The sequence below is a fragment of the Geotrypetes seraphini genome, chromosome 3, assembly GCF_902459505.1.
Source record: "Geotrypetes seraphini chromosome 3, aGeoSer1.1, whole genome shotgun sequence".
NCBI lineage: Eukaryota > Metazoa > Chordata > Amphibia > Gymnophiona > Dermophiidae > Geotrypetes > Geotrypetes seraphini.
In genome coordinates this window covers 307,996,217-308,015,479 of record NC_047086.1, presented here as the reverse complement: position 1 = coordinate 308,015,479, position 19,263 = coordinate 307,996,217, and the positions used below count along the sequence as shown (strand labels likewise).

The window sequence follows — 19,263 nt, the reverse complement described above, 5'->3', positions numbered from 1 at the left end:
TTAAAAAAAAACCTTCTCTCAGATGTATCACATATTTACACAGAAAGGCGTCTGAATACTTTAACTGCTTATTTCTCTTGAGCAACTAGAAATTGTAAAGCAATGGTGAACATTATTAATCTTAAGTGTTACAACCATTTAGAGCCTTATCAACAAATTATTCAGCAATAGTATTGTTTTAAAGGTCATTGCCCCAGGCTGTTTTAGATAGAGATTCAGGAAAACCCAAACACTATTTCATTACAGAATCTGCAGTATTACTTTGGGTTCTCATCTTGAATTAATGAACTGCCTAATCTCTAAGGTGCATAAACAGATTGAAGGACAATTTAATACTGCAAGCCTTTCTACTAGTCTGGATCTATTTAACAATCATTTTCTTTGTTTGAATAGCACAGCATGAAGAGTTGGCTGCCAGGTTAAGATTTTTGATCACAAACGACCGACACATTTCATCTTTGTAAAAAAAAAAATATTGTAATTATTGGAAAATGAGGACCTGATTTTCAAAAACAGCCATATATGTGCCCTGTTTTTAGTAAAACTTAGGATCATAAGTTGTTAGATGAGAAATCATCTTACCAGTGATTGAAAAACTCAAAAGTTATGCTTAGAAATATACTGTAGAGCGACTAAAATGGTTCAGGGCAGTGCTCCCTCTAAGCGGGCGGGTGTTGTGGGCAAAATTTTTTTCGCTGTGCGCTACAAATATCGGGCGCCAGCGCCAACTCGCCCGATTCTCCTCTCGCCGCGGCCTGCCATCTCCGTACGCCGTGCGCTGTGACGTCAACTTGTGCGCTGCGATGCAATATTTTGTGCGCCAGCGCACGCCAGCGCAGCTTAGAGGGAACACTGGTTCAGGGGCTGGGGGAGTTGCTGTACAGTGAGAAATTAGAGAAACTGGGCCTCTTTACCCTTGAAAAGAAGAGACTGAGAGGGGACATGATCGAAACATTCAAGATACTGAAGGAGATAAACTTAGTAGATAAGGACAGGTTGTTCACCCTCTCCAAGGTAGGGAGAACAAGTGGGCTCTCTCTAAAGTTAAAAGGGGATAGATTTTGTACAAATGTAAGGAAGTTCTTCTTCACCCAGAGAGTGGTAGAAAATTGGAACGCTCTTCCGGAGGCTGTTATAGGGAAAACACTTTCCAGGGATTCAAGACAAAGTTAGACAAGTTCCTGCTGAACCAAAATGTACGCAGGTAGGGCTAGTCTCAGATAGGGCACTAGTCTTTGACCTAAGGGCCACTGTGTGAGCGGACTGCTGGGCATGATGGACAACAGGTCTGACCCAGCAGCGGCAATTCTTATGTTCTTATGTAGATCTGCCATTCATGCACCTGGATTTATGAAGCTAATGTATTAGCATAGTGCCAAATATTAATGCTAAGCTCCTCCTGGCCTAAACCCACCCCTGATCCTAAATACAGGAGTTTAGTGGGGAACCTGCGCTGGTGCCTTTTCTCCTCTCTGCTCCCTCCCACGCACCTCTTGTAATGTTTGCCAGCATGAGCAATATTATCCACCTGCTGCTCATGCCAGCCTTGGCTCTCTTCTGATGTCATTTCCTGGTTGTGGGACCAGGACATGATGTCAGAAGGGAGTCAAGGTAGGCGCGAGCAGCAGGTGGAAGATGCTGCTCGCACCAGTGAACATCTCAAAAGGTGCGTGGGAAGCGGGGAAGACGCTTAAGCACTGAGGGGCATGGGGCGCATGGCATGATAGGGAAGACTGGGGACACAGTGTGGTGATGCTGAGCACTACCGCCCTGGTCCCCAACATCCCTTGCTATGCCACTGCTCAGCCCTAATAAATATTCAAAGAGACCAATTTATGTGCATAACTTTCAAAGTTGGGAGCATAAATAGTTTGAATATCAAATCCTGAGGTTTTGGCAGAAAACTCAGAGGCCCATTTACTAAAGTGAATTAAGCACGTGAATTAGTGCACAGAGCACACTGTTGGCACATGAGCATTGTAAGTGCTAATAAGTGCTGTCATGGAAGGGTATTAATTTGTGTGTTAAATACCTATGATAGGGGGTGAAAACTGTACAAAACAACAAAAAAGGGACACGTTTTCTATCTTATCAAAAAAAATAGCAATAATAATACCAGTGTGATATTAGGAGGTGAGAACTGGGCAGGTTATGTGTGGTGAATATGTAGTGACTGCAACATTGCGCAATTTGCGCACAGAACCTACTCGCAATGTCACGTAATGTAGCTGCTACTTTCTCAACAGGAGGCACTAATCCTAGATTCTATACTGTATGGTGCCTAGATTTCAACAGCCAGATTTGCATGTGTGTGTCTTCAATGCATACGCAAATTAAGTAATGAGCCCTTAGCTATCATTAATTTGGTGCTAACATTGAAGTTAATTGGCACTCATTAAATCATTGATCATTGATCATTAATCATTGAAGTTAATTGGCACGCATAAAAAATGTGGATGCTTATCTTACTGCGCACTATTCTATGTGGCATGGCACTTAACTCTACCAGAACGTAACTCAAAAGGGGGCATATTGGGGAATTCTAAAAAGTTGTGTGTGTAGTTTTAGGATGGTGCCTTAGCGCACCTAGCTTGGGCACCAGCATTTACACCAGATTTCAGCAATCATAAGTCTGGCACCCAAAGGGTCTCCTTTTATGAAGACAAGCTAGTGATTCCCACATGGCAAATGTGATGAAATTCATTCATTTCCTATGGGCATCATCACAAAAATTAGGTGTGGGAATTGGCGCTAAGCATTATTCTATAAAGAGCATATGCCTTTATAAAATTGTGCTTAGTGTTGATTTTTCTGGTGCCTAATTTTGAGCGTCAGTTATAGAATTCCCCCCTGAGTGCATCTGTGCTAACTACAGATAGTCTAAGCCCAAGATTCTATATTTGGTGCTTTGAGTTGCATGTGCAAATTTGGGCATGTGCCCAATTTGCAAGGGGAACTTAATTGATTTAATGAGCCAATCAGTGCTGATGTCCACTAACAAGCAGTTATCAGCACTAATTAGAATTTATGTATGAATCTTTATTGGCATAGGCTATGAAGAGCTGCATCTAAATTCTAATTTGTGGATCGAAAAAGGGGGCGTGACCATGAGAGGGATATTCCTAAAAGTTAGGCGCATTGTTATATAATACCCCTGATTTGCACACAACTTAGGTGCAGGCACATAGGCTTGTTTTTCATTGTCATAAATTCCTGCACCTAAATGTTATTCATGTGGATGGGTGCTACATATGATTCTATAAACTGTACCTAACTTCATAGGTGATTTATAGAATCGTGCTAAGTGCCAACTTTTTGGTGCCAATTATTTTAAGCAACATATATACTGTAATTTACCCCATAATGCACAGTAAGGAATTTTTCTATGTAGTATCTGGGGGGAAGTCCTGGTCATGCCCCTTACTCAACTTACCACTTATGGCATCTTAGTTAAAAGATCCCGTAATTATTTTCCTATCAATTCTTTATTTGGGGGTTAAAAATGTTATTTTACTCAATAGTTTTAAATATGTTCTAATCACTTTAAGGTGATCCAAGCAGTTATGTCATATCACACGCTAAAGACAGTAAAATCATTAATATGTTCACTATGGGGCTCATAATTGAAATAGAAAAACATCTAAAATTCTGCCCAAATCAGCACTTGGCTGACCTTAAAGACGGGTCGTCCAAGTGCCGATAATCGAAATGGGTTTTAGACGTATCTAAAAGCAGCTTAGCCTTTTCAATGCTGCTGTACTCCCAGAGTTGAAAGGGGCATTTTAGGAGGAGTGGTGAGGGCAGAACATGGGCTGACCTAGACTTAGTCATGCTGCAAGTATAACCGAAAGTTTAACAAGACTGCCCAGACGGAACTTATACGTAGTGACTTAGGCAATTTAAAAACAAGTCTAAGTGCCCAGAAGGTATCCAAAGTTACCAGATAACCAGTACAAACCCCCACACACTCCCCCAGTGATCACTGACCCCCCCCCCCCACGCCATAAAAATCAGAATAAAAACGTACATACCTGCCTCCAGAACATCAGCACCTGGCATAGGAAAGCCTAGTAGAGCTGCACAGAGGTGGCTTAAGTACTCTGGGGGGTAGGCTAGTAAACCATAGAGAGGAGAACCCAGGCCCATAAGCCACTCTAACCACTGCAGCCACTCTAACATATGCACCCACCAAAATCCCCCCTAACCCTATTGTACTGCCATATAGGTGACGCCTGCAGCCATAAGGGCTATTGAGGTTGTAGGTGGGTCTAGTAGGTTTTGGGGGTGTTTTGGGGGGCTACAACCTGCAAGGGAGTTGTGGTGAGATGTTTATGTGGCACCCTTTTTGTGCCCCACTACTCTGTTGCAATATCTAGGTGGCCAGTCCATCATTTTGCTGTCCCCTCCCATGTCCAAAGGGTCTTGTTTTAGGCGTTTTTGATTTAGACCAATTTTTGGATTAGAATGGGATATAAAAATAGACGACTTAGCAGTCTGGATGATCAAACAGCTGGACATACAAGTAGACGATTCTCGTAAAAAAATATTTTTGACGTATGTTTTGAAAATGGATTTTGAACATGTCTGAGTTTGGGTGACTAGTGACTTAGGCCCAAAACGGACCAAGACATATTTTTTAATTATGCCCCTCCACGTAACTAAGTAATCAGTCATGCTATCCTGACAGAACCTGTTTCCTGGATGAAGCATTATATAAATAATCAGTGGTTGACATGTTCTCAATAATTCAAACTTGTCTACTGTTATCTTGTTACATAAGAGGGCATTTCAGTAAGCTTGTATAGAAACATGATTTCTGCTGGTAGTAGTATGAGCCTACTATCATTTTGGAGATATGTGGAGGGGCAGAAACGTGGGAATACCATTTCTGCTCCGGTTCACTGTTAGACCACAAGAGATAGAATGAAAAAAAGGGGAAAATCGTTGGACTAAGTATATAGCCCTCAATGGAGACTGCCCCAACTTTGTTGGTTGGTTTGAAAACTTTTCAGCACCCCCCTCTTCTATTCCGCCTTTACCTAATTAGTTCCAGGACAGATAACAAAAGTAGAAACCAGACCAACTTATCCAGGAATTATAGAATTAGACATTAGAAACTTATATTACAATAATTGATCCCAAGTAGATTCAATCATGTTGAAACAAAAAAAGATGTTAAAGTTTCCTAAACCAAAAAAAATTGTAGCCAACCATGTTCTCCCATAATACTGTAGCATCCAACTCATTTCCTTTTTTTTTTTTTTGTCAGAGTCTTCAAATGATTCCAAAGACACACAAGTGGAAGATCAAAGAGATAATTCAATGAATGACCAGGACCAAGCTGAGGGTAAGGTTTGCTGTGAAATCACTTAGCTCTGACAATAGAAACTTTCACGCTATGCTAGGATTCTAAAATGTTATCATTTTACATTTCCAACAGTTCAAAGTGACCTATAGTACCCTTATTGCTAAGCAAACGTGCTAAATTGCCTTTCAAAGCTTCTTTTGTACTTCATCAAATAAAACAAATATTTGCCATTTGATTTTTGCAATCAAGCAGACAGAAAAACTGGGTTCCAGATAAACTATTTCAGTCATTTTGATCTGGGTCAGAGCACAGCATTACATTTCACTTATCAGAAGCCCACAGCAGTGGTTTCATCTCCTTATTTAACTTCAATGTCAGGTATACATGGTTTCTGAACATCTGCTTGTCTATGCTTCAGTGACTGCCAAGAATTACTTAACAGTGGTAACTACAGTGCTACGAGTGCTAGTGAATTTATCATAGCCATCATATTCTATTCAGGGTCAGTATGCTAGCTATGAAGACAGCATGGGGAGTTGCCCTCCATGTGGCTTGGTTTGATGCCTTCATATTTAGTACTGATTCCCGCAGCTAACATAATGCATTTTTAAAGAAAACAAGAGTTGTGAACACAGGTCAGGTTGTGAAATGATTGCTCATCTCCTGCTTTTCATCTTTTGTTGTGCAAGTAATGAACTTTGGATGCAATCTAAAATTAGCAAAAGTGCAAATTAATGCAAAAAGCAATTAGCTTTGCTTTGTTCATCAGTACACAGTACGGGTATAGAACTGATTTCTCGCAGCAGTTTTCTGAGCTGTGCTCACTCACGGTTCCCTCCTAGCTATTTTGAGAACATGAGCATTTTACAAAAACAGGAAACATTGTTGCTCACATCACAATATGTGAACTGTACTTTCAGCTTTCTAGCGTACCTTTTAAAATCCCTGGTGGCACAACAGTGAACTGGAGCAGGAGCAGTCTTCCCACGCTCCTGCCCGTGCAGAGCCACTAATGAATGGCTACCACAAGTTCTTACTCAAAGTACAGTGGATAATCTCCTATAAAACCTGATTTTCGTCATTGGTAATTTGGACTGCATGCAAACAGAATCCAATTCAACACCAAGAAAAACTAAAGAAGTACAAGGACCTTCAGATTTCTCGGAAGACATGGAATGCCCAAAACATGAGTCACAGTCTGAAATGCCTAGACCAACTAAGTGCATTGTACACTCCAAGCAGGCCCCCCTCCCCCCATATCTAGAACCATCACTCCCACGTTTATCTAATGGACAAAAGATGAAAAAGCCTCAAAATACGTACAAGAAATAGGACACTCCATAATAGGCATGTATGTTTCAAAATAATATTGCTCCTCGAACCAAAGGAGCAAACGAAAAGCAAATTTAATATCCGCCTTGGCTAAGAATATAACAGGTCCCAAAGTTTCAGCATGACCAGAGCCACATCAAGAGAAGAGAACTTCACTAAATAAAAGGCTGGGTTAATAATTGAATTTACACTCCATCAGGAAAAGATAAAATATGTATGAGCCAATAATTCCCAGCATTCTGCTTAGGCACTACTGCTAAAGGAGACACCACAAAATTATGCAAAGGAGGATCAGGGAAAGGACTTTCAACACGGCTCAATTGCAATTCCTTTTGTTACTTCTCTCTTACTACCTGCAAATAAGCTGCTACTGAAGGTGCATTTTGACACCTGTGGGACAAAGGCGGACCATCAAAGGGAATAATAAAACCAAATGCAAAACCCTCCCAAAGATGGTAGGCATCAGATTCATTCACATATATACTCAGCCAATTGTACAGCTCAAGCAACCAAATGGGGGAAGGCGAGAATGTGCCTTGGCCAGGGAGAAACCCCCCAAATTGCCTGACTAGTTTAACTCCATGCCTTTGACTGCTGGACACACCTCTACACCAGAAGGCAGGGTGGGCTTCAGCACAGTGGCTACCCAGTGCCGAAACTTGCAGGGCACTTGGTCACATCGTCCTTCATTGATTTGAAAACAAATATTTCCTGCCCCTGCCCAGGGAACTAAAAGATGTCACCTCTTCCGGCAAGCATGGGAGCAGACCTACTAAGAAAGAAGTGATAAGAAGAAATGCAAAAGTGGCATTGTGAGACTCAAAGGTGAAGGGGAAAAATATATAGAAGCTGATAAAGAAAAGGCTTAATTACTTAACAAATATTTTTGATCTGTGTGCACGGCTGAAGCGCCCAGAGCGGGACCACAGAAGACAAACATAAGATGCTTCAAATTCTTCAAAAACTTCTGATCTCACAAGCATTGACTAACAGACTTAAAAGTCTGAGGACACAAAGATAAAAACCCATCAGCCCTCCATCACCCCACTCAACAAACCATCACCAGATGTTCCAGGCTTAGCCTCAGTTGCACTCTTAGTAGCGTGCCATTCATGAGCAGGGCACAGAACTGCCACCTGTTTCACCACTGCATGGGCTGAAGCAGCAGATCTAAGAGCCCCCTTCCTTGAAGATATCCCCTTATGAGCCATGGTCCTGGATCTGACCCCACAAGAAACTTGCCTAATCTTTGTACCAGACTGCCAGAGAGGCCCGCAGACCTGGTGGATGGACTAGAACAACCCTTTGCCTGCCTAAGTGCCATAGCCCTCACAAAACATACCACCAAAATGAAAACAATACACAGACCCACGCAGAAAACCCAAAGCAGACCCCACCTTCACATACTAACTCCAACTGCAAACTCTCTCCCTCCACTTGACGCACAGCGCAAAGAGAAAACCCACCAACAACCCTCCTCACAAACCAATCAAACACCAAACTAGCCACAACACCCCCCCCCCCCCCAATAGGAAACCCAACTCCACCAGCGCACACTGAGGGAACCCAAATATTCTGGCATTCACCCATACTGCCACTCTTGACCGTCAAAGGACTCTGACACTAAACCGGAAGTCGTCATGCCTCAGTGCTGCACGGCCCCATCTTTTCAGCGTGAACAGGCCACAACACCACACTGTCCAACACCACTCAGAAAAAATGTGGCACATGTGCAACAAGATGCAAGACTTCAGGTCACCTCGACGAACAGATACTGAATAATAACCAATTCTCCACACCTCCTTCCCTCCCACTCACCCTCCCTTCAATAAATGACCCAGAACCTGCTAAAATTCCACAGAGAAGGGATAGGGTCAAGCAAGCAAGAAATAGAAAGAAAGGAGTCAGGTGAAGGGGGAGGTGGGGAGGGTGGCAAAGAGAAGCATTGGTCATCTATATTAGAAGTAAAATGCAATGCAAAGTCAGTGGTTGAAAGGGAAGCCGGGATAAGAAAATGGAGTGGTGAGAGAAAAGCTTTCTAGGTTGATTGGAAGCATTAGAGATCAATAATGAATAATGTTTTTTTCTGGAAGTCCTCAATTGGGTACAGTAAGTAAGGAGAATCTGTTGGTAATGAAAGTAGTCATCAGCTGAGTGGGATCTAAGCCAAATGTGTGCTACCCTATCCAGCTGCCTTTTCAGAAGGTGAGATTGGGTCCAAATCAAGGCTTCCAACTGGCTCAGACCTGGGGGCAACAGAGCGATCTGGATAAGTACTATGTATCACAGAGTAGAGTTCCAGAGTGCAATCTGGTCAGCAAGAAGAAGGGAAGGAAAACCAGTGGGGAATGAGGAAAAAAAGGGTTTAACAGCCTGGACATCAGGGTGTCGGGCAAAGGTTTGAATAGGCAATGGAAGAAGTGTGATAAGCTTACAGGAGAATAATTTGGTCAGCACTGAGAATAAGTTTTCCAATTAGGCCACAAACGCAGAAGACCTACAGATTTTCTGACAAATTTATGTGTGCATATTCAGTGAAAATGTGCCCAAATAACTGTCCAAATATAAGAACCCACTTTAAAGATGTTCCCAGTTTCTTAGGAAAAGCGTACCTTCTATGAAGATTGTTTCCCTAACCTGTTGTGTGTTGTGTACTTGTTTGTGTATTGCATATATTTCTCTAGTTTCTAACTGTTGTACTATGCAATTATTCCCTTCCCTGGTGTGGTAAATTAACTTTAATTTTGGTTATTAATATTTGGTGTCTTGTTTTAGTATCTAGATGTTTAAGCCAATCTCTGGCTTTTGGATATTGTAAATTGCTTGGTGATAACAAATTTTACATATAAATGGATAAATAAGTTAGAAATATATGAATACAAAGAAGGAGTGCCAACCTAAGATGCATGAGTTCAGGTGTTGGGGAAGAGCTTAGACTTCCATATGTTTTAGAGGAGAAGAGGCCAAGCAACCTCTAAATGACATCTGCTAGAGCTGGTAGAAGGATTTCTTAAGCCAGATCCATTGAGAACATCAGCCTGGGATGTGAGTTTGAGTGCAGGGAAAGAGCTCAGACTTTCAGTGCTAGCAGTGAGGTTCTGCTGCAAGCCTGCTAGTGACTCAGGCCAGGATTTTCAAAAACCCGCATTACAAAGCGATGGTCTGCTATCGCAGCCGTTTTGATACCAAATCTAAAAACCCAAGACATTCTTAAGAAATTGTGCAAGCAAATAAGAACAGCAGACAGCAGTGAAGATTTCCTACATTTGATGGGCACATGCGCAGAAAAATGCCATAAAAAACAAAAACACTCTCCTGCTGCACTATTGGATGAATGGAAGGGAGAGGAGGGGAGAAGCAATGTCGACTTTTTTCAATTGCGCATAAAACATGCCTTTCTCTCCAAAATCTACTATAATTCAGGTAAATCTTGTAATTTGTTTTTAATGTAAAATTTAATCAAGATCCATAGCCAGAAACTCACAAGATAAGGGTATCATACACACGGTGAAGAAGAAATGTTGGCTTTTAACAAGCGCGCATGAAACATGCTTTTCTCTCCGAAAAACTCAAAAGAAGCGTGATTTTACTACCTTCCATTAAAAATATATAGAAACACCCTTTTTTTTTTCATTAGCCACTGACAAAACACAAGTGCTGGCACTGTAATAGCACCCCCGGACCAGTCGCTGCTTTTTGTCGCCAAAAGCCGACGCTGCTCATCAAAATTGCCTGGCCGATTTTTAAGAATCCACCGGAGGACTCATTTCAATGTTAAAGAGCACATTTGCGTGCCATTGTCAGAGACTGCTAGAAACCTCGCTAAAGACAGAGATAATCCATTTTGATAATCCGCTGCTAAAATGTGTGCAGTCTAAATCGCCAGAAAACAGTTTAGCGACGGTGTTAAAGTTTTGAGAATCTTGCCCTCTGTTCTTAAGGAAACCTTCACAGAGTGAACCACTAAACTCCTATCAGCAGGGGTAAATATGGTCCAGCATTCATTCTATGGTTAGTACTTCTTCATGGTGGCCGTCTAATTTCTGGCAGATTTGTATTTAAACTTAGGAGCCCTTTTACTAAGCTACACCAAGCAGCTAACTCAGGTTTTTGTCACAGTCCTTGTCACAGGCCTACTCTCATAAAAAAAAAAAAATAAAAAATAAAAAAAAAACCACCCAACAATCAGCATGATAAAATTCCTGCATTAATTGCTTAATATGGGAGTGGGTGGGAATTGGGTGTGATATGAGCAGGTGGAGGAGGAGGAGGAGGAGTTGTCACACTGTACAGCGAAAGATTAGAGAAACTGGGCCTCTTCTCCCTTGAAAAGAGGAGACTGAGAGGGGACATGATCGAAACATTCAAGGTACTGAAGGGGATATACTTAGTAGATAAGGACAGGTTGTTCACCCTCTCCAAGGTAGGGAGAACGAGAGGACACTCTGTAAAATTAAAAGGGGATAGATTCCATACAAACATAAGGAAGTTCTTCTTCACCCAGAGAGTGGTAGAAAACTGGAATGCTTCCGGAGTCTGTCATAGGGCCCGGGGAGAACACCCTCCAGGGATTCAAGACAAAGTTAGACAATTTCCTGCTGAACCAGAACGTACGCAGGTAGAGCTAGTCTCAGTTAGGGTGCTGGTCTTTGATCAGAGGGCCGCTGAGTAAACAAACTGCTGGCTACAATGGACCACTGGTCTGACCCAGCAGCGGCAATTCTTATGTCCTTATGCCAATAGCACAGCTGAACTTGCTGCCAGATTGATTGATAGTCTCTTGCTGGGAGAGTGGATTGGGATTAGAATTAGAGAAGGAGGGGGAATGTGGAAAAAGGTCCTCTTATACAGATTTTGGCTGAACATCCGTCAGAATCTGCATGGACTGCCATAACATGTTCCGTCAGACTCTATTATTCAGTGCCAGTGCTCAGATATGGCCCGGCCGTGAATATTCAGATCGAATTTAGCTAATAAAAGTCAGCATATTAAAAAAGGCCATTAGACACCAGTTGAATATTGATCACAAAGTTCCCAGAAGGCAACAGAGACAGCACATAGGTCTGATCCTGGAAAAGGAATAGGAGTGGGCCATTTTTCTTTCATTAAAAGGTAACGGGGCCTGGACAGCCCTGCTTTGAAAATGGAGCATCATTGCTCCCAATCTCTTTTTCAGTTCTAGGTTAGGTTGTCATAGCACTCCAGACGACTGAATTCAATAGATGCAATTTTGTTACACTTGTGACTATGCTTTCTTGTCTTTAAATTGTTTTCACTGGGAAATAAAGCATCTTTCAAACTGATATGCCATCTACAAATAGCAATCTCTAGGTCACAGCAAATGGCTTAGTCCTCTCTGCTTAGTATAATTTTTATGTGATATTTTAAGGAAAATACATCTACTGTATGCCTATCTTTCAATATTATTCCAAATCTTCTCTGTGTTAACAGGCACCCAGCATGATTTCCTCAAGGACGAAATGAAAACTCAAACAGATTCACAATGTTCCTTCATGGAAGTAGAAGGTATGCAACAAGTAAACAGTGAACAACAAAAAAAGCATGAAGTGTGACAATTCATCTTTCAGCTTTATTAAGCTACAAGAGCTGGATTCTTCAAAAATAAATGCACCTGTTGTTTGGCTCCATTACTTCCACATTTGATCTCATTTGTAGTTCAGAATTTTTATTATTTTATATATTTTATATCTGTCACACTTCTTTCAAATGCAGGGCAGAGATGGGGGGGTTGTTTGTTTTTTTTAAGTACTGAAGTAAAAAGTAATAGTGGAAAGTCTTATCCAAAAACATACTCAAGAAAAAGTAAAAGAAGTAGCCTACACTTCTGAAAAGTTTCAAGTTTATTAAAATTTGATATCCCGCTTATCAAATTTCTAAGCGGCATACAAAAGCTAAAATTACTAAAATGTAGGGTAACATGTACAGAACTCATTAACAGATGTCAATTATCATACAATTGGTTAAGAGGGAGAAATACAATAATTGATAGGATAGGAAGACATAAATGGTAAAACAGGAAGTTATGTCAGCAGGGGGTGGGCTGGGTCAGAGAGAGAGGTTTGGTGTATGCTCTAGGCAGCCTTTCAATAGGGCTGCCGCTGGCTGAAGAGTAACTAGCAAAAGGTAAGTTGAGTACTAGTATTGGAGTGCAGGGACAGTGAGCTGCAATTGAGTACAGGAAGGAAGCAGAGGAAGGCAGGCAGAAGGGCTGCATGTGATTATTACTGTGATAAATAATGTGTTAATTATTGCTAACATGCAGCCCTAGAAAAAGCTGATACTGGACTAAATTATGCCAAGGGAGCCTGAGATGTGGGATCCATTCCAGTATTATGTTTGAATGTTTACAATGATCAGGTTCATTCATGAAAACAGAATCTTGGTATAAGTTTCCTAGAAATAAAAAGGGTTTAAGGAGGAAGTCATCAGTGTGGGCTATCGTTAAGTCAGCTTATTTTAACACAAGCTGGATTATTTTAGCCCAGGGTCTCATTATATAAAATGGGTAAATTGACCTGACTTGTGATAAAATAGCCTGATTTAACAGCAGCCCACACTCCTAGGATAAACAGCATAAAATCTGTTTTACTACTTGGGTTCTAGCTAGGTACTTGGGACCTGGGTTGACCACTTCTGGAAACAGGATATTGGGTTTGATGGACCTTAGGTCTGTCCCAGTATGGCAATTCATATGTTCTTATATCTTCTCCCCTTAGTTTGAAACGGTATCAGAAGCAGAGCAGTAGTGATAGCTAATTAGGAGAAACTTGGAGCTAGATTCACTAAGCTTACCTTTGCTGGGTCTTGCTGGGCGATCGATTCACCAAGCCTCCTCATGCAAATTAATGCAGTCGGAGGCACACCCCCACAACAACTGCACAGATCGCTGCAGAGCTATCCTGACACACGCACAGACCATCTTCTTTGCAGGTAGATGGTCTGTGCATGCTGTCTATCTCTGCTCCCGTATTCACGACAGTAATATTTTTTACCAGAGCAGAAAATATCCAGCGGCAAATGGTTTTCTTCAATCTATGTCCAAAGTACCATCACTAGAGGAGCCGCGCCTTACTGATGTAGCAGATATGTGAAGCCTTGCCTTTATGTAACCAAATGTTCGGTTTTAAACCATGGGTTTAAAGCGTGGCTGCACTGCGGCATGTTCTGGAACAGAACACGCAGTAGTGCAGCTCCGCTTTAAACCCGCGGGTTAAAACCACGGGTTCGCCCTGCAGGGAAGGGCGGCAGAGAGAAGGAGAGTCCTTCCCTTCAGTGTTAAGGACACTGTGGGCAGTGATGCTGTAGGTATTATTGTCAGGAATCATATAGATGGCTATGAATCCAATATATATATACCTCAAAACCAAAATTCCAGCACTTTAATCCAGTTAGTATTTAATTAAAGATCATATATATTAGTAATGATCCTCGGAGGGCTGAATTGCCCCGGTGGTTATTGTGAAACAGATCACAAAACCCGATCTTCATTGGCTCAATTGATGTAAACTTTTCTATTTTTAATGTATTTCATATTTTATTAATTTTATATATAATACTGTTTTTCCTTCAATAATTCATTGATTCTCCTATTAATATTCAGCAACAATAGTACTTAGCTTAATTCAGCAGTAAATGATTAAGGGAGTGCCTCCATCAACATGTCCATGTTTCAAATTAAGCTGTTAAGCTGAATATTAATAGGAGAATCAATGAATTATTGAAGGAAAAACAGTATTATATATAAAATTGATTAATTAAAATTGATAAAATATTTAAAACATTAAAAATTAGAAAAGTTTACATCAATTGATACAATGAAGATCGGGTTTTGTAATCTGTTTCACAGTAACCACTGGGGCAATTCAGCCCTCTGAGGATCATTACTAATAAATGATCTTTAATTAAATACTAATTGGATTAAAGTGTGGGTATTATTGTGGCAGTATGCTGACTGATGGCGCTACTGTTGTGGGGAAAGTTTTACAGCAGGTCGCTCTGGGGTAGTAAGGGACAGGACGGATCTGGGCCTGGAGGGGGAGGGCACTGCAGAGAAGGGCGGCAGAGAGAAGGAGAGTCCTTCCCTGCAATGTGAGCCGGGAGAGTAAGGGCAGCAGAGAACAGGAGAGTCGGCAGGGACGTGAGCAACTGGTCCTCAGCAGTCGCTTGTTTTTGGATCGGCCAACCCAATCGGTGTTCCTTCTTCAGTTTAGTGAATCGCTGCTTTCCTACTTTACATGCTGTTTCCCCTCATTTGCATGTGCGGATCAGGAATAAGGTTAGTGAATCAGGTCGGGGTCGCAAAGTAGTCGCAAACTGATCGGGACACGAGCGGTGTCCTTAAAAAAGGACAGTCTCAATAATGAAATAAAAATCAAGCTTGTGAAAGAGAACTTGGTTATTTGAAGTGCCAACAGAACTATCTAAATCATCTTTCCTACCATTGCTGTTTTAAGTTGTCTTATTTCTTTATTTATTGGGGTTTTAGGTTTATTTACACCAATCTTCTCACACGTGTAACCATTTCACTTATTAGGCCTGACAATCACTATGTTAAACATATTTCAAAGACAATTAATCTTGTAAATCCTGATCTTTATCTCTTGATGTACTTAGAGTCTGATTCTGATCAAAGAGACACTGCCAAATGTGAAAAACCTGAAAGTCTTCCACTTGAAGAGAACGGAAAAGGTAAGATCTCTTCAGATTAGAGTTAAATAAAATTGACATAAGAAATCCGTGCATTATCCAGTGACTTTTGAAATGATGTTCACACTTGGAAAACCCAGATACTTTTCTGCTCACTGACAAATTTTGTTATGTTGAGGAAATTGCTTAGAAATGATATCTTTTTATTTATTAATGTGGCACTATTATGATAATGGGCATTTCATTTAAATCCTAATTCTTTTAACATACTTGTTTTGGAGTTTATAATCATAAAGTTTAAAAAAAATCCTCCCCTAGATGAAAATATTTATGAAACATGGAGGGGCATATTCAAAAGTGTGGCTAAGTCTGAGGTTGAACGTTTTGTGCAAGATGTCCACAAACCCAGCAGGAAAAATGTCCGTTTTCAAAGCTGCCAAACGTTTATCTTTTATTTTTGAAAATGAGCTAGGTATAAGTTTTGGTCCTTAGGATGTCTACCTTTTTTGCCCATTTTCAAAAATAAAAACATCCATGTGAAAAACATTCAAAAGCAAGTTTTGTAGACGTACCCACCAACTACCTTGTCAGATCACGGCAGAAGGAATCCCCATCAGCTGAGCTGGTTTCAGGAATTCCTGGTGGCTCAGCTGATGAGGAATCCATCTACCTGAATCAGCTGAGCCGCAAAGCCCTACACCTCTCCCCTTGACATTCCCCTGACATCCCGTACCTCCTCCCACATCCCCGGAACCCTCCCCCCCCGGTACCTTTGGAAGAGCAAACGGCAGGAGGGATGCTCACTCCCTCCTACCTACAGGGCTGTGTGCTGCAAATGACAGGGCTTCCCCCTCCCAATGCTTCTTGGGATGCAGTGGGATTGGCCAAAGGCCCTGATTGGCTCAAAATCATCATTTTGGACATCCCTGCTATTAGGACTTTCAAGTGCCAACTTAGTTTGGTTTTTGGACTTTTAAAAGTTTTGATTGTGAGCCCCATAATAATTGTCTTCATTTGTTGTAATTGAAAGACTGAATGTGTATTTAAATAGTAAAATTTAGTTCCTGTGAAATGAATAACACTGGGAATTGGAGTGGCCCCATTGTACCACAACCCCACCCCTCACTACCCTTCTAATACTTAGCCCAATACTCAATAATCTGACCAGTCATTCAGAAGTGGTGCCCGCCCACGCAGCAGCGCGCTTGTGCACCACTGGCCCCGACGTGCTGGTAATCAGCAGGCAGCATCCCTGCGAAGCACCAGCAACCGTCCCAATTAGGGAAGTGTCTGGGCCCAGGCATTAGCACATTTGTGCACCGCGGGCCCCGACAAGCAGCAGGCAGCCATCCACTGACCGCCAACATTTAAAGGTACCTCCGGGGGGGGGGGGGGGGGGGCTGGGACGGAATTTAACAGTGCTGGGGGGCTGGGATTGAATTTAACGGTGCTGGGGGATATATAAAAATGTTGATTGATTGGGGGTGGTGCTGGGTCAGAATTTAAAGGTGCGGGGGGGCTGGGATTGAATTTAAATGTGCTGGGGGTATATAAAAGTGATGATTGATTGGGGGGGCTGGAATGGAATTTAAAGGTGTTGGGTATATATTAGTATACAGTTTGGTTCAGAATGGTTTTTTTTCTTGTTTTCCTTCTCTAAATCTGTGGTGCGTCATATGGTGAGATGCGTCTTATGGAGCAAAAAATACAGTAGTTCAAGCATCTGCCTTTATCATATCTGAGAAAGTTCAGAGCTTGAGGATACTCACCAGTATTATACATAAAGTGGGGTTTTTTTTTGTTAATCTAAAGTACTGGTCTTTTAGGAGTCATTTAATCTACTTGCAGTAGCATTCTAAGTAAAAGGTCTTTTGTTAGACTGAATGGCTCCTGCCCATATGTTACTATCTTCACTAACATTCCCCAGGGTCAGCAAGGATCAGATTGTTTGATATATCCCAAGTGCCTTTGCTTGTACTCTGCAAAACCGTTAAGTTCTATGCGGTTCACAAAAGATAAAGGATATACTGATATGCTGAATGTTAATGCTGAAATATACCACTTGGGTAAATCTTTTCATAAATGGGGTTAATAAATCCCGATAAATAAATATAGGCAGTGAGAGAATGAAAGCTGTGAGCGAAAGCTGTAGGCAGGGAGAGAGTGAGAGATGTAAGAGACAGGGAAGGAGCAAGAATTGTATGAGAAAGAGACAGAATAGTTTTTTCCACTAAGGTGTGTAGATGTACAACAGCATAACATTCTTCAAGTAGTCTGTGCATGTGTAAACTTCAAGTAGTCTGTTCGTGCTGCACCTTAGGCTGTACACGATGCACCAAAAAGATAGGAGGAGTGTCAAGAACTCATCATCCTGCCATTTATAGCTAACAGACAATGATGGTCAGTTAACCTGTTTCTAAAACTCATCCCAGCTTTTTGTCTGTTCCCTCCCAACTGACTTCAGCTTCCCATATTTCGTGTATTCTTATTTTCCTCTGAAAATTATGGGATACAATATCCTATTGAAGAGAGAGATTTTCATACTACGTAGATAGATTTGTACGTACTATCTCATACATATTCATTATGCCTGAAAGCCTGACTGATTGGGTATGCCTTGAGGACTGGGTGGAGAACCATTGCCATAGGAAACCTCCAAGATATTATCTATATTTAAATATATAATTTACATAATAAGAAATAGGGCTCCTTTTACTAAGGTGCATTAGGACCTTAATGTGCGGAATAGCGCACGCTAGACCTTAACGCTAGCATTGAGCAGGCGTTATTCTAGAAGCATACTGCGCGATTTAACGCGCAGTAATTTTGTGTGTGCACTAAAAACGCTAGCGCACCTTACTAAAAGGTGCCCATAGTAACATATTAAATGGTGGCAGATAAAGACCCGAATGATCCATCCAGTCTTCCCAACCATGCACACTGTATAAATTAATGATTTAATTTAAAATGTCCTATTTCTTAGATATTTGTGGGCCAGCCCAGAAACTTAGAGCTCTGCCCGATACTGTGCTTAGGTTCCATCTACTAGAGTCTGTCAAAGCTCATTCAAACCCATCTCAACCATCCCAGCCATCGAAGCCCTCCCTAGCCCATCCTCAACGGCCATACAGAGGACACAGACCTTGCAAGTCTGCCCAGTATTGGCCTTAGTTCTTCAATATATACCATTATTTTCTGATCTTTATTGAATGGAATCCTCGTATTTTGATTGTAGTGGGAACTATTTAAATCTAAGAGCACCCAATCATTTTGTGCAATGTTAATGTTAAATGACATTACCTTCAATTGTTCCCCACATCCCTTAAGTTAATTCAACTTGTACGTCAACTCAACTTATACTCCACTAATCTTTTGTAAACCGCATAGAACTTAACGGTATTGCGGTATATAAACTGTTATTATTATTATTCTTATTCAATTGTCTCAGTGTGGTAATTTGAAAAGGAGGAAATAGGTCTACTACTTTAGGTTGGTTGAGTATCCAGAATATTAGTAGATCACCAGTGTAAGCTAGCAGCTTGTATTCACACACCTTGAAATAATTACCTCTTTCCGGTTGGTAGTTAACAAGGGTTGTAGTTCCAGATTAAATAATAAGGGCAACATGGGACAGCCCTGTTTAGTACCTCAAGTGAGTTGAATGTCTGTAAAGAGACTGTTGACTTTAAATCTGGAAACAGGCTTGGTATGTAACTCCTGCACCCATCTTAAAAGTTTTCTCCCATACAAAAATATTTTAAGACCTGTGTAACATTTGGCCATTCCACTATATTGAACACCTTTTCTGTGTCCAAGGAAACTTCAGTAGAAGGTTATCCCATTATATTTGCCACACAGATCAAATCTAGAAAGATTCAAGCATTATCTACAATAAATCTACTTTTCATGAAATCCACTTGATTGTCATGGATAAGTATGCCTGTTACACTCTCTAA

At 41.2% G+C, this 19,263-nt stretch overlaps 1 protein-coding gene across 3 annotated transcripts in view; it reads left to right on the top strand.

Moving 5' to 3' along the window:
* Window positions 1–19,263, top strand: part of MACROD2 (mono-ADP ribosylhydrolase 2) — a 1,978,548-nt gene that overhangs the window by 1,833,528 nt on the left and 125,757 nt on the right. For all 3 annotated transcript variants that reach the window (XM_033936388.1, XM_033936386.1, XM_033936387.1), the window contains 3 exons: window positions 5,270–5,347; window positions 12,092–12,166; window positions 15,275–15,349. In XM_033936388.1, the coding sequence (XP_033792279.1) occupies window positions 5,270–5,347; window positions 12,092–12,166; window positions 15,275–15,349 (228 nt within the window). The remainder of the gene's footprint in view (window positions 1–5,269; window positions 5,348–12,091; window positions 12,167–15,274; window positions 15,350–19,263) is intronic.